The 13,796-nt window shown below is 50.0% G+C and overlaps 1 protein-coding gene across 2 annotated transcripts; it reads left to right on the top strand.

The window, feature by feature from the left end:
* COPRS (coordinator of PRMT5 and differentiation stimulator) lies at positions 1 to 4,566 on the top strand. Of its 2 annotated transcripts, none has more exons than XM_040243991.1 (4): positions 1 to 204; positions 2,770 to 2,821; positions 3,204 to 3,425; positions 4,139 to 4,566. In XM_040243991.1, exons 1-4 carry the CDS (start codon positions 106 to 108, stop codon positions 4,306 to 4,308), a joined length of 543 nt encoding a protein of 180 aa, XP_040099925.1. In that variant the 5' UTR covers positions 1 to 105; the 3' UTR covers positions 4,309 to 4,566. The 2 variants fall into 2 exon arrangements, with proteins under 2 accessions (XP_040099925.1, XP_040099924.1); XM_040243990.1 differs by having other exon boundaries at positions 2,755 to 2,821.
* The last annotated feature ends 9,230 nt before the right edge of the window (positions 4,567 to 13,796 follow it).

The raw sequence follows: 13,796 nt of genomic DNA, 5'->3' as shown, positions 1-13,796 counted from the left end.
CCCCAGGCTGATTGGCCCTCAACGGCGTATCCTCGGGCCGGCAGCCAGGCCGGTGCGTCACGTGGCCGAGCGGCGACCTGGGCGCCGATCCGCGGGCAGACAGGCATGGACCCTCCCACCGCCCGGGCCCAGGCGCTGGGGGCCGCGGAGCAGCCGAGGGGTCTGCAGCTGCCGAGCGGGCGGGAGGCGCCCCTGAGTCCGGGGGTGAGCGCGGCGCGGGGCCTGGGCGCGTCCACCAGCTGCGGTCGGCGGAGGGAAGTTGCGGGGGCTCGCGGGGCGTGGGCCACGGAACCGGGGAAGGGCTCCCGGCCCGCTTCGGGCAGCCGGCCGTTTGGGCGCGCGCCCGAGCTGGAAACAGGCGGGCCGCGGGACTGTGGGGCGGGGCAACCTCGAGGACGTGGGTGGGCGCGCCGGGCTGGGAGAGCTGGCTGTTGGCTCCAGGGCGCCTTTGCGTCCTTGCTAAATGGGAGGTGATGCTGCTGACCGAGAGCTGGGGCTGCTGCTCGGGGCCCTGGGCTCGGGCCAGGTGAGGGCTGCGAGGAGAGCGACTTTCCCTGAAGGATCCGTGTCCCATGGTGGGGATGCTCAGCTAAGCCGGAGCACCGGATGATGGCTCCTGCGCGCTCTCCTTTTCACTGAAACCAAAAGGCCGCGTTTGACGCAGGCTTTCTAGAAACTTGTTTTCTTTTGCGCGCCAGACAGCTCCCGGTTTCTCAAAGACTGCTATTACAGTCATGTCCTGCCCTTGTTCAATAATCCCTTTTAGACGGTGAGCTCCTTGAGGGTAGGAACGCTCTATTTAGTGCTGTAAACCCGGTGCGTAGCGTAGTGCCTGGCACTTCACACACGCATACTTATTAACTGGATGGAAGAGGAATGCTTGTCTAAGCATCAGAGACATCGTAACCAAAATAAGATAGGAAAAATGTAGTGGTAGGTTTATAAAGAAAATTACTTTAGCGGGCAGGTAGGATGAGACTGATTTTGTCAGGCCACAGCAGGAAGGTTCCTGCACTTCCTCTCCAAGATGAGAGGATAGTGGTCGTGGCAGAGGCGTGGAGATGAGGATGTGCAGGGCAGATGGTTGGGACCTTGGAGAGAGCACTGTGCTGCACAAGTTGATGGAGCCTGAAGGGACAATGTGGATGCCATGGCGAATTTTGTACTCTAGCAGTGGAGGCCTGTTGAGGTTTCTGGGCAGAGTGGTGATTTCCAGTGTGAGGCTGCGGCCAGATGGGTGCGTGTGGGACCCTGGTGGTCCAGTGGCTAAGACTCTGTGTTCCCAATGCAGGGGACGCTGGTGGGGGCTGTAACTAATACCTGGTGCAGCCAAATTATAAAAAAGAAAAAGTGGGTGAGTGGGAAGGCAGTTAGGGAGCTCTTGCAATAAAAGAGGTGAGAAGTCCCACTATTGGTCAGCAGGGGTGACCAGGAGATGGAATTAGCTCATTAAATCCAGGTAGGACTAGGTTGTGAGCTAACTGGAGCAGGTGCCAAGTGCAGTTTAAATATAGGGGCAAAGAAGGTGGGTTTCAGCTCAATAAATGTTATATTCCTGCTGTGTGCTAGGTGTCTTCATCAGTGTTATCTCATTATAAACCTGCTGCTGGGTTAGAACAATTGTCCCCAGTTTCCAGAGACAGAAACCCAGGCATGGTAGCTGAAGTGGTGTGTCCCAGGTATACTCTGAGTGAATGGGATTGAAGTCACGCCTTCTCATGCAGGCTGTGAACATTTCTCGCCTCACTTAGAAAGATGTCTTCACAGGTGATAGGATTTCAGGAACTCTCTCTTTTTTTGTTTTTGGCCATACTGCCCAGATATGGGATCTTAGTTCCCCGACCAGGGACTGAACCCATGCCCCCTGCATTGGAAGCGTGGAGTCTTAGCCACTGGATTGCCAGGGAAGTCCCAGGATTTCAGAACTTTTGCGCGATGAGAGCAGAGAACCCTAGCGATGGCTATGAAGGAAGACGATTTCCCGTCAACAACTGCCGATTTCCCTTGAACAGCTGAAGCTCTTTAGTCCTCCTGTGTTGGTCAGGAGATGAAATTTGATAAAAGAGCTATTAGCTAGATAAAAAGTTAAGGTAAAAATGAACATGGAGGTATCCACTTCGGGGAAACAGCAACCGGCCCCAGGGCTGAGGGAACAAAGGGGTGAGATTGGAATGACTAAAATGTGCAAGCTCAGAGGAGAATTTCAGGGAGTTGAAATTCCAGCCTCTGAGGACGGGGTGCTGTCTTGGCTAGTTTGGAGTCTCTGAGCTTGGAGGAAGAGACCAGACCTCCCAAGAGAGGGCCTGGTGAGGGACTTCCTTGGTGGCCCAGTGGCTAAGACTCCACGCTTCAATGCAGGCAGCCTGGGTTCTGTCCCTGGTCAGGGAACTGGATCCCACATGCCAAAATTAAACATCTCAAGTGCTGCAGCTTAAGAGGTGGTGCAGCCAAATACATATTTAAAAAAAAAAAAAAAAAGATAGGGCCCAGCAAGGAGACTGGCTCTGTATGTGCTGCAGCCTGTACACTGGATTCAGCAGGCACTCTGTGAAGGCAGGTGATCCTGCCCGCAGGGGTGATGCCCACAGGAATGGGAAGCAGCAAGTCCCAGTGTAACAGGGCACAGTAGAAATGTGGGTTGCAGAGTCCCGCCCCAGCTTCGCAAAGGAGGGTCTGAAAGGGTGGATATGGGGCTAAAATACTGGCCATTCCCAAGATATCCAAGTCTTGGGTCCTTGTTTCTTCTTCCCGCAGGCTGCTTTTGCCCCAGCTGACCACTCCAGTCAGGAGAGAGCGCCTGAGAACGCCACAGATCGACTAGGCAAGTAGGCAACAGAGGCGGGGGTGGCTCTTGGGAGAGACCAAGAAAGTCTGTACTGTGAAAGCTTATCATTGCCAGAAGACCTTTCCCTCCGTGTCATTTAAACCACCTGAAAATACACACTGCCCGATTTCCTCATGTGAATGAAAAGACTTGGTAATGAATGGCCTCGTTTAAGACAGAACATCTTATTGAAAATAAATTATCAACCCTACTTCTAAAACTGGGAACAGAACAACAGTTTTTAAATAAGTGCTCTGGTGGCTAAGGGGCTCTGCACGCTTGTTACTGTTGCCCTCTTAGTAAGTTTGCCGAACATCTTCCTAGCAGAACACGACCAGGTTGTTGTTTTAAGATGTTCTTCCTTTTGTTGATTTCTTAGCCAACGGAGCACAGAGCATCCCTCACGATAGTGCTGCCCATGGTGAGGGCACCCATTGTGAAGAGGAAGGCTTTGCTGAAGATGACGAGGATTCTGACGGGGACCCGAGTCCCTGGGAGCTGTCAGAAGGAATGTCCGGCTGTCTACCCAAGGAACAGGCTGGTGATCTTTTTCACGAGGACTGGGACCTAGAGTTGAAAGCAGATCAGGGGAATCCATATGGTAGGTGCAGGGTTTCTGGGGTCCTAGGCCAGGCTCTAGTGCAGTCGGAAAGAATCTGCCTGCCAGTGCGGGAAATGCAAGAGATGAGGGTTTGATCCCTGGGTTGGGAAGATCCCCTGGAATAGGAGATGGCAACCTACTCCAGTGTTCTTGCCAGGAAAGTCCCATGGACAGAAGATCCTGGCAGGCTACATATAGTCCATGGGGTCACACAGGCCAGGCTCCTGAGACCCTCCTACCAGATGAACCCCTAAACAGTTTGGAAGAGGGAGCCACATCTGTTAGCTTTGCCTCATGGCTCTTACAGGTCTGAAATTTCTGTGATGGCTCTTCTTTCATATTGGAGGTGGGGGTTGGTGGGGGGAAGTGCCAGTTTTGCATTTTATTTTATAACAGTATGGGTCTGTTTGAATGTTGAAACAGTGTTACTCTTTCCAAATATCTTTGTATGAATGGAGCAGCGGCAAACAGAAGTGCTCTCAGTTGCTTTCTCTGCACTGCTGAAAACCTGTGTCAGAGAAGCGAGACTGTGGGTGGCCTAGAGTGAAGGTGCCTGGGATTCTCCAGCAAGGGAAGACTGTGTGCATATGTGTGTGCCCGCCTGTGCATATGTTTATGCAAAGACGTGCAAGTGTCTGTCCCCTAGATATTTTTGGGTCTGTCTTGTCACACTCCCTCCTTGCTTTTAATCTGTCTTTTAAAACTGCCTGCAGATGCTGACGACATCCAAGGTTGCCTTTCTCAAGAGGTCAGACCCTGGGTGTGCTGTGCCCCGCAAGGAGACATGATCTATGACCCCAGTTGGCACCATCCGCCTCCACTGATACCCCATTATTCCAAGATGGTCTTTGAAACGGGACAGTTTGATGATGCAGAAGACTGAGGGTGTCACTTTTGCCTTCTGGGTGGGCAGAGGGGCCCCTCAGGTCAAGGTCTCCTTTCTTTGAGGTGTGAGAGGTCACACCTGAGGAAACATTCCCAGTGATCCCCCAGTCGGGCAAATGGACTGGTGTTAAGTAAGGTCCTGAGTGCCCTGGTTCTGTTGTTGTTTTTATAAGCTCCTCCTTGGAACGTGTGCGTGTTTATGTCTGTGTTGGGGGGAGGAACCGTGTTCTTTATAAATAAAAGAAGAAAAAAGTCAGTGTGCTTTTGCCTACTTCCTCTCCCTTTTTCATTAGACAATTCTGAGCAAAGCTTCCTCTCCTTCATTTAAAGCCCTTCAGTCCATTTTCAGGATTGATGTATTTTGAGACGAAAGATTGAACGGCTCTGTGAAAGAAAACAATGTTTTAGTTTGGCCTCTGTGGATCTGGTCCTACTGACCAGAAGCTGAGACGCTGGTGACTTCACGGCTGACTTCTATTCCTGCTCTGGAAAATTGACCATTTACTTAGTTAGCAAGGACTTTCTGCAGGCTGGAAGATGAAATGGCAAATTAATTAAAGCAGCAATTGTATAACCCTCAATTGGCCTGAAAGGATTTTACACTCTGTTTTCCATTTAATCTTCTAATCCTTAACAATTACTTACATAAGTCACTTAAGAAAATTTTTTTTAACCTCATTTTAGAGAGGAGGAAAATAAGGCTCAAAATGTTTTGACCTCTCCCAGATCACATGGCTGGGAGACGGCAGAACTGTGACTTGATCCCACACACGACTCTGAAGTCTTCCCGTGGTTGCCCTCGTGTGTGTGTGTGTGTGTGTGTGTGTGTGTGCATGTGTGAGTCTGGAGGAGGGACCTGGGGGGCCACACCTCAGCAGGTTTGTGATGCCCCAGACGGAGTCAGTCACACTTGCTCCTTTGGCAGGCTGAGGAATTGCGTCTTACCTCCCTGCCTCCTTAATGAAACTGAATCAAGAAAAAGTTTCAGACTTGAAACCCTGAGTCAACTTCACAGCAGTTAAATGAACAACCATTTAAGCAATTTTTTGGAGGCCCCATAAAAAGTGTGCTGGGCTCCCCAGGTGGTGCTAGTGGTAAAGAACCTGCCTGCCAATGTAGGTTAGATGAAAGAGAAGTGGGTTTGATCCCTGGGTCGGGAAGATCCCCTGGCGGAGGGCATGGCAACCCACTCCAGAATTCTTGCCTGGAATCCCATGGACAGAAGACCCTGGCGGGCTACAGTCCATGGGGTCACAAAAGAGTTGAACACGACTGAGCAACGAAGGACGCGTGCATAAAATGTGTGAATAAGGCAGCACCGTATGAGGGAGGGCAGTGACTTTGGCTGTGACGAGCCCTCATGGCCACGACTGTCCTAGGGAGAAAAAAACGGTCCCTTCCGCTGTCCTTTCTGGAGAGAGAGTTGTAGACCACAGCCCCACACCACTCTTGCTGTACTCCTCCCAGCGTCACAGCTGATGAGACCATGAGTATGTCTGATGTGAAGAGAGGACCTTGAGAAATTGAGCCAAGAAACACTGAGGGCTTGGGGACCATGGCAGAGTCGCCAAAAAGAAAACTGGTGGTATGGGCAGGTTATGTGGGTGCATGTGCAGTTACGAGGCAGCTGAAACTGAGTAGAGACAGAATCATGAGGTGGGGGGATTCCATGTATGTCGGAGGGAAGGAAGAAAAGAAGCACGTGTGCATGAGTAACTGAGCAAAGAAAAGCCGCGTGGTCCATGGAATGGTGGTGCATTTGGATTCTTGTTGCTTTTAAAAAGTTACTCTTTGCCATTCTTCATGGGTCTTCCCAGCAATATTCTCAACGACATTAGAATGGTTTTTACCATTGAAAGTTGGGTGTGTCAGGAAAACAGGAAAAGAAGGGAGGGGCTAGTCAATTGTTCTGATTTAGGTCTCATTCTGATGCCCTCTTCTAGGGTGGATCAAACACAGAAGGGTATCGACAGGTGGGTGACTCCCCAGGCTGTGAACCCTGGTTATCTCAAGGGGGTGAAGTGCGAGTAAAAAAAAAAAAAGAAGTAGGGACTTGGAAAAATACTAATGATATAATAAGTGAAAATACAGACTCTAGAACCACTCTGATATTATTGGAAACCTGAAAAAATGGCATATGCAAGGGATAAGGATTAACATGGACAAATGGAGACAATTTGATCAGACAGTGGAGGTGTTGGCGATTTGCTTTTGTATTTTTGTTTTTTTAATATAGATTTTGCAGTGAGGTATTTAAAGACACGTCGTTATCCTAAAACAAGATGCCTCCTCTGCCTTGTCGTCCCCGTTCTCTCTGACAAGTGTCGCAGCACCTGCCCCCCTCTGCTGCAGTCGCTGGCATTTGGGTCCACGTCCTTCCTCAGAGTGAGAGCTCTCCGAAGGCAGAACCATGTCTGACTCCTCAGCCTCCCTGTTTCTTTAAGACAGTGTATAGGAATAGGACAGAGAGAAACGTCCAGAAGTGGTCAGATTTGCGACTCTGAAAGCCTTCAGTCAGTGACATGTAAACTTCGTTCTCCAAACACTATAGAGTGTGTGTATGACAAATGAGTTTGTAATACAGATTATCAGATAACGAATCATGGTTATATAAGAAATAACTGAATCAAAAGGAAACGTCACAGTGACTTCTAACCAGCATCCTGTAGTGAAGAACTTCCATTTTTGGTACTCAAAAAATACAAAACACAAAACCCAAAGCCAAAAAGCTACTATATATCTGAATCTCTGATTTCTGAGCTGAGATTTACAATCTCAGAATAGGGAGAGAACGTGGATGTTGCTTAGTTTGGCCTGCTTGTGTGTAGGAATCATCTCCGCTTACTTCCGGCCACGAGGAGCTCATTACCTGAGAAGGAACCCATCCACTGCTGGTTAGTGCTACTCTCTGGAAAATTCTCTCTGGTATGGAGTTGGAATCTAGCCATCTGGTGGTCCTGGTCTGCACTGTGGTCCTGATATTTTTTCCATTGTAGGAAATGAGCACTCGTATCCTCTCTCCAGCTTTTCCTTTTCTAGGGACTTGCAAACGTGTCTAAAATCGAGAGATTGGGGGAGAAGAAGGTAGAAGGGGGAAGGGAGGAGGGGGTGGAGGGAGGAGGTGGTGAGGTGGGGAAGGGAATGTTTTGCGGGTTTGGCAGGCATTGCAGCGTTGAGAGAGGTTGAACTTGTTCAATGAGGGCATGTGAACTAGAAGAAGACCAAGGACAGAACCCTGGGGAGTATTAGTGATTACCGGGTGGACAGAAGGATCAGATCCTGAGGGCAGGCTGTGACCCAGGAGGAGGAAAACCCAGGTGAGTGTGGGCGCCCCTCAAGCAATATCTAAGGAGGAGAGACTTTTAAGGAAGAGGGAGTGGCCATCTCTTCCGGAGGCCAAGTAAGATGCAGGCCGAAGAGGGTGTTGCGGGTGTGGGAATCAGAAAGCGCTCTGAGAATGTATTGACTTGGGGTGGGTGCAAGGGTGGGCATGGGGCATCACAGGCTAACGCATTTTGAGGGATGCACCCGAGCTTTTGGTGCTGCTGCTTCTCTCGGGCTGGACGGGGGACAGTGGTGACTTCCGGCCAGCTTCTCTCAGGCCGGGAAGAGGCAGTGATGGGAGAGGAAAGGAGTGGCCAGCGAGAGGGGCAGACATAGGGAAGAGGCTGCTGGAGAAATGGAGGCAAGAAGGGACTGTTAGCGGAGACAGAAGGGAAACTTACTCTGGTGTTTCTTTCAAACAATCGCATTAACCAAGAAAGAAACCACAGCTGACCACTTTGAAAACTTGGGTGATGGAAAGGAGAGGAAAAATGTGTTTCTTGTGTGTCTGGGTGACATTTCTGAAGCACCCTGTTTTCTCTCCTGCCCTGTCTCCATGCAAGCAGCATCCTTGCCTTCATGCAGACACATGACGGAGTCGAAAACAGCCAAGACATTTTTTTTTTTTTTTAGCTTCGGTTTTACAAAAAGGGATTTTTAAATTAAAAAAGAAATGTGTATATATTTGGTAAGCAGGCAAAGGAGTTTGGGGCCAACAAACTATGAATCTTGTAGAAATTTGGGAAGAAAGAATTTTCCCCAGGCCAAAAAAAAAAAAAAAGTCCCCTCATCGATGAGAAGGAAAATGGAGAGAACAAAGAGAGCACTCTGGAGACGCTAAGATCAGATGGAATTATGAACCCTATTTCTCAGTGCGTCCCCGGAGGGTTAGGTCCCCAGAATGATAGATGTCGGTGCTTCTAGGCAGTCAGGACCATCTCCCAAAAGATGCCCAGGTCTTGAGCATGCAGAGGACTGGAGGGACCCAGAGGGGCCATGGGACAGAAAAGACCTGTGAAGATGGATATCGAATGATGTCTTGCACTGCTTGAGGTGCTTGAGAAACTGTGAACCCCAAAAGGTACACATGGAAGCTCATGGGCGGAAACTGGGATGGTCAAAGAGATGACCGTTTTGCTTCTTGAGCCCCTGAAACGCAGAAGTAACAGAAGCCAAGGTGAGAATGAATTACTGCTGGGGGCAGGGGGCCAGATCAACAGGGAGGTATGATGGTGCATTGCAAGTATCATCATGGGCTGATTCATATCAGAGTGCTGATTATTTTTGCTTCATTTTAATTTTCTATCTGGATGAAAAACTCTCCATTTTTGTATTGTGGCAGAAGAAAAAGAACTGTGCCATTCACAGTGTGTGTAAGTCATGCTGTGTATTTTTGTTTGGCCCTGGCATGTTTCTGTAAGTTACGGCTTTCTTTCCTTTTGGAAGGTCTGGAGGAATGTACTCTTTCGCCTCACCCCTAAATTAGTTTGGTGCAGTGTTTATTTTTAAAAAGTCTTTAATGAATTATTTACAATATTCAAATTTACAACATTTACACTATTGCTTCTGCTTTTTGTGTTTTATGTACATTTTCAATATTTACACATTTACAATATTGATTCTGCTTTTTTACGTTTTGGTTTGGTTTTCCGGCTGGGAGGCACGTGGTATCTTAGCTCCCCAACTGGGGGTTGAACCCACAGCCCCTGCATTGGAAGGCAAAGGGAAGTCCCTGGTGCTGTGTTTATAGTGGGGATAGCATGTTCATCATGAGACCCTGGGGGGAATGGGGGATGGTGCTTCCTGTAGCTTTCTCTCTGGTGCTTGGTGCTTGTTGGGTTGACTGTGAAGGCTGCAAAGGCCACACTGTCTTTATGTATAGGAGCAACTGGCTGGACTCTGCAAGGCTGCAGTGCCCTGAGGAAAGCCAAGATCGCCTTCCAGGGAGAAGGAAGCATGCTCATTGGCTTAGTAAATACCTTGGCGCTGCACTGCCCTTGGTTTTCCGGAGTTCACATTCCTGGACCCAACTTTCCCAGGATGATTGGAATATGGAGAAAGAGAAAAAACAAAACAACCCACAACAGCCCAATACCCTGGCTGTAGCCCATGTGGATTCTGCCTGCCAGTTCTCCCAGAGCAGATTCCCCACCCAAATAACAGACCGCTGGATCTGGAGGACTCCGTGTGTGTGTGTGCACACATGTGCGTGAGCGTGGCAGGCCCAGGAGAAGTGGGAGGGTGTAACAGGAAGGCAAGCTGCACGGCTGGCTCCCGCTGTGTTGACTTAGCGGGTCTGGCCGCAGAGCCAAGGCCTTTGGAAAAGCACGGCCTCCCAGCTTCCGGCAGTTTCTGTGGAGCTGGTTCCAGGACTCAGCTAGATGTTGCAGGTGTTGATGAGCAGGAGGAGAGTTCAACTGGGTCCCTGGGCACCAGGGTTGAGAGGGTCCTACAGGATGCGTCCTCACTCAGGGCCTGGGGAGTAAGCCCCAGTTTCAGGAGAAGGCATTTCTCTCCATCTTACAGGGTTCTCTGGTCCTCCCGCTTTGAGTAAGAGAGAGAAGTTTCCCCAGGAGGCATACTCCCACTTTCTGCCACTGCAAGGTACAGTTGGCTTTCCTTTTCTCCCCCCCGCCCACCTTTTCCGGTGAGGTGATTGTGATTTCAAAAGCCATTTCCTCTGACAGCTTCTCGTGAGCTGTTGAACAAATGTGGCAGATAGACCTTAGAGCCATGTGTTTGGCAACTGAAGGCAAGCGCCTGAATCTCTGCTGGCTGCCGCCTGGAGCCTTACCCCATTCCTCCAGCAGGTGGCAGTATAGACCCACCCACGCGCTGTGTGCTGTGTGACCGCGGGGAGGGCGAGGGGCCCTGGAGGAACCGCTCAGCGGGCTCAGGGTTACCTTCCTGTTAGTGGGCTTCCTGCTGATTAGCAGTCTCACCTGAGTTCAAGGGCAGGATTTACTCCTGGTTTGATAGAGGAGTTTTCTCAGAAAAGATTATTGTGAAATTTAGGGTAAGAGTCATCATCACCCACCCATGCCCCCCTACCCCAACACCCATCCCAGAGCCTGGCACATAGTAAGCACTTAATATATGCTTGCTGACTTCAACCAAAGTGTGCGTATGCACGCAGGAAAGTCAAATGCATCGTGCTACATCCCTCTGCCAGATGACACTTTTGGTGGTTTTTCTTATAAAGCTTATAATTCTCGTTTTACAGAAAGAGACACTGAGGCTCAGGGAGGTAAGAGAACTGGCCAAAAGTCACAAAGAGGAGAGATCGTGACGCAAGTCATCTGACTCCCAAGTTTTCGTTCTTGTACGCTCGCTCTACTGGGATGGGAAGCATCTAGATTTAGCAACAGCCTAGGCTTCTCAGGTGGTGCTAGTGGTAAAGAATCCGCCTGCCAATGCAGGAGAACTGGGTTCAATCCCTGGGTTGGGAAGATTCCCTGGGAGAAGGGAAAAGCTACCCACTCCAGTATTCTGGCCTGGAGAATTCCACAGACTGTATAGCCCATGGGGTCGCAAAGAGTTGGACACGACTGAGCGACTTTCACTTTCTAGGCTTTCCAGGAGGCGCTAGTGGTAAAGAACCTGCCTGCCAATGCAGGAGAATGAGAAATACTGGTTCAATCTCTGGTTTGGGGAGACCCCCCCGGAGGAGGGCATGGCAACCCACTCCAGTATTCTTGCCTGGGGAATCCTATGGACACAGGAGCCTGGCAGGCTATAGTCCATAGTTCGCAAAGAACTGGACATGACTAAATCGACTTAGCATGCAGGATGAATTTTGTTTGAGAAAAAGCAGGAGAATCCCAAGTAGACTCTATCTTTATTCATTAATTTATTCCTGAACACCTGCTACATACTGTCTACTCAGGATGGAATGGTTCCTGCTTTTAGGGAGCCCGGCACAAATATGGACCCTTCTCTCACCATGGGAGAACTATGTAGGCCCAGGGTATGGTGGGAACCCTGAAGAAGGAGTGACAGGTCAAGGAGACCCCTAAAAGGAGACAACCTAGAAGCTGAGTGCTAGAGGACTTGGCCGTGAAGTGGGTGGAGGATCAGCCAGGCAGAGGGAGCTGTGTGTAGAGAAGCCTCCAGGTGTGAGAAAGTCTCATGTATTTGGGGACATGGTGAGGGATGAAGTCAGGTTAAGCAAGAGTCTCTGAAAGATATGCCAAGAAGCTTGAAGGGTTCTTAGCAGGAATGTGTGATGGACAGATTTTCGTTTTCAAAAGAACCTCCTAGTTCTTGGTGGGAGGAGGCTGAGACCCAAGCCAGGGAGGCCAGTCTTGGAGCTGTAATCTAGCAAGAGAGGATGGGGACCTAAACTAGGGTGACGGCTCTAGAGATGGATGGGGAGGAACAGGTAGGGACTATGTATTTAAGGCGGACAGATCACCTGTAAGGGTACAGTGAGGGAGAAGAAAGAGTCTGGGCTGATCTCGAAGGCCATCCTGGTTTGGGGAACCAGATGGATGGAATGGTCTCTAAAGAGTGAATGACCTCTAGATTCATAAGACCTTTCACATCCACTGTTTCAAGAGGAAGGTGCTCCTTGTTCCAGATGTTCACTTCTGCTCTCAGGGTTTGGAGAACTCCCCGGGGGGTAGGGGGAGCTGTGTAGCCCTCCACCTTAAACTTCGCCTGTGAAGGTCACACGTCAAGGGCACCCTCTGTCCTTCCTGTGCTCAGAGAGCAGATGTTCAGAGATGGCCCCGTTCTTGCACGTGGTGTGTGGCGTGGACGCTCTGGATGCCTCGCTTAACATCTGTGGCCCTCTTCTTGATGACCACACCTTTCTTAGGGGTGGGGATCAGGCCTAAGTTGATCTGTGTTTCCTGTCTTCTGTATTCGTCTCCTAGGCCTACTTAACAAATAACCATGACCTTGGTGGTGTAAGACAACAGAAATGAATTTTCTTGTAGTTTTGAGCCCAGAAGTTCAAAATCAAGTTATCGGCAGGGCTGGAGCCCCTCCAGAGGCTCTAGCAGAGACGCTGTTCCTTGACTCCTCCACCTTGCGCTGGCGGCCGGCATCCTCGGCTCGTAGCTACTCACCCCAGGCACTGCCTTACTTCTCCATCCGTGCCTGTCTTCTCTTCTGTCTCTCATAAGGGTACTTGTCATCAGATTTAGGGCCCACTTGGGTTATCCAGGATGACCTCATCACAAGATCCTTAATTGCATCTACAAACACCCTTTTCCCAAATAAGGTCACTTTCCCAAGTCCAGGGGTTAGGACTGAGACATATCTTTTAGGAGACTGCCATTTAACCCACTACAGCCTCCGTGGGTGGCCAGTCAATGAAACTGGGACCGAGGTGACATCATCGAGCCCCTGTGGACCAACCCGGAAGCCTGCCTGCTTCAGGACTTCCAGTTACGTAATTCAGTAAGTCCTCCTTACTGCTTTCAGCCAACATGACGTGACTCTCCCGCCTTCTCTTGCTGCTCAATGTGCCCTGGCTGACAAATGTGTCCATTTGGAGTCCTGCATGCGGGCAGTGGGATGTAGGGCAGAGATCGCAGCGGTTGGAATTCTCCTCTGGGCTCTATTGTTGACACTGTGTGTGACCTTGGGCAGACCACAGGCTCGCTGACCATGGACTTGAATGCATAAATAGGGCCCTTGTCTCTGTAAAAAGCTCTTCAAAATGGAAGCCACTGCGGTTTCTGTTGTTATGCCCTCTGCATTCCAAGAAAGACGTAACAGAACTGGAAAAGGGCCAGACAATGGAGTGATGCATGGCTTTTACCATTTGGGCAAGCTCCACAGTGAGACTTCTCCTGCTGGGAAAGATGGAGGCTGAGGAGGGGCTTGAACTACAGTCTTTTGTACATAAGGCATAGCCACAAGTAAGAACAGATTTACTCCTCGAATCCTGGAGTCCTTGGGTGCTCTTTCTGCAAGTTTGGGAAGTTGTTTCAGGGCAAACACAGAAAGCAGCTCCTTTCCATGGTGGAGAGATGGACTGGAGGCCTGTGGGCATCGCGGTGCCCTACATGTGGCGTCAGGGAGCCCTACCTTCCACTTCTGGCCCCAGCGGTGTGACGGTGAGCCATCTCCTCTGCTCCCTGTGTCTCAGTTTATTCACCAGAAACCTGGTAATAAGCTAGGAGTGAACTTCCACAGACTCACCACTGACCT

Source organism: Oryx dammah, unplaced genomic scaffold (genome assembly GCF_014754425.2).
Source record: "Oryx dammah isolate SB20612 unplaced genomic scaffold, SCBI_Odam_1.1 HiC_scaffold_8, whole genome shotgun sequence".
Classification (NCBI taxonomy): Eukaryota; Metazoa; Chordata; class Mammalia; order Artiodactyla; family Bovidae; genus Oryx; species Oryx dammah.
This window is presented reverse-complemented; position numbering and strand designations above follow the sequence as displayed.

Coding starts and splice junctions, on each gene's coding strand:
- COPRS (XM_040243990.1), top strand. CDS start 106: ATGGACCCTCCCACCGCCCGGGCCCAGGCGCTGGGGGCCGCGGAGCAG. Junction 2,822..3,203: donor GAACGCCACAGATCGACTAG/GCAAGTAGGCAA, acceptor TTGATTTCTTAG/CCAACGGAGCACAGAGCATC. Junction 3,426..4,138: donor AGATCAGGGGAATCCATATG/GTAGGTGCAGGG, acceptor AACTGCCTGCAG/ATGCTGACGACATCCAAGGT.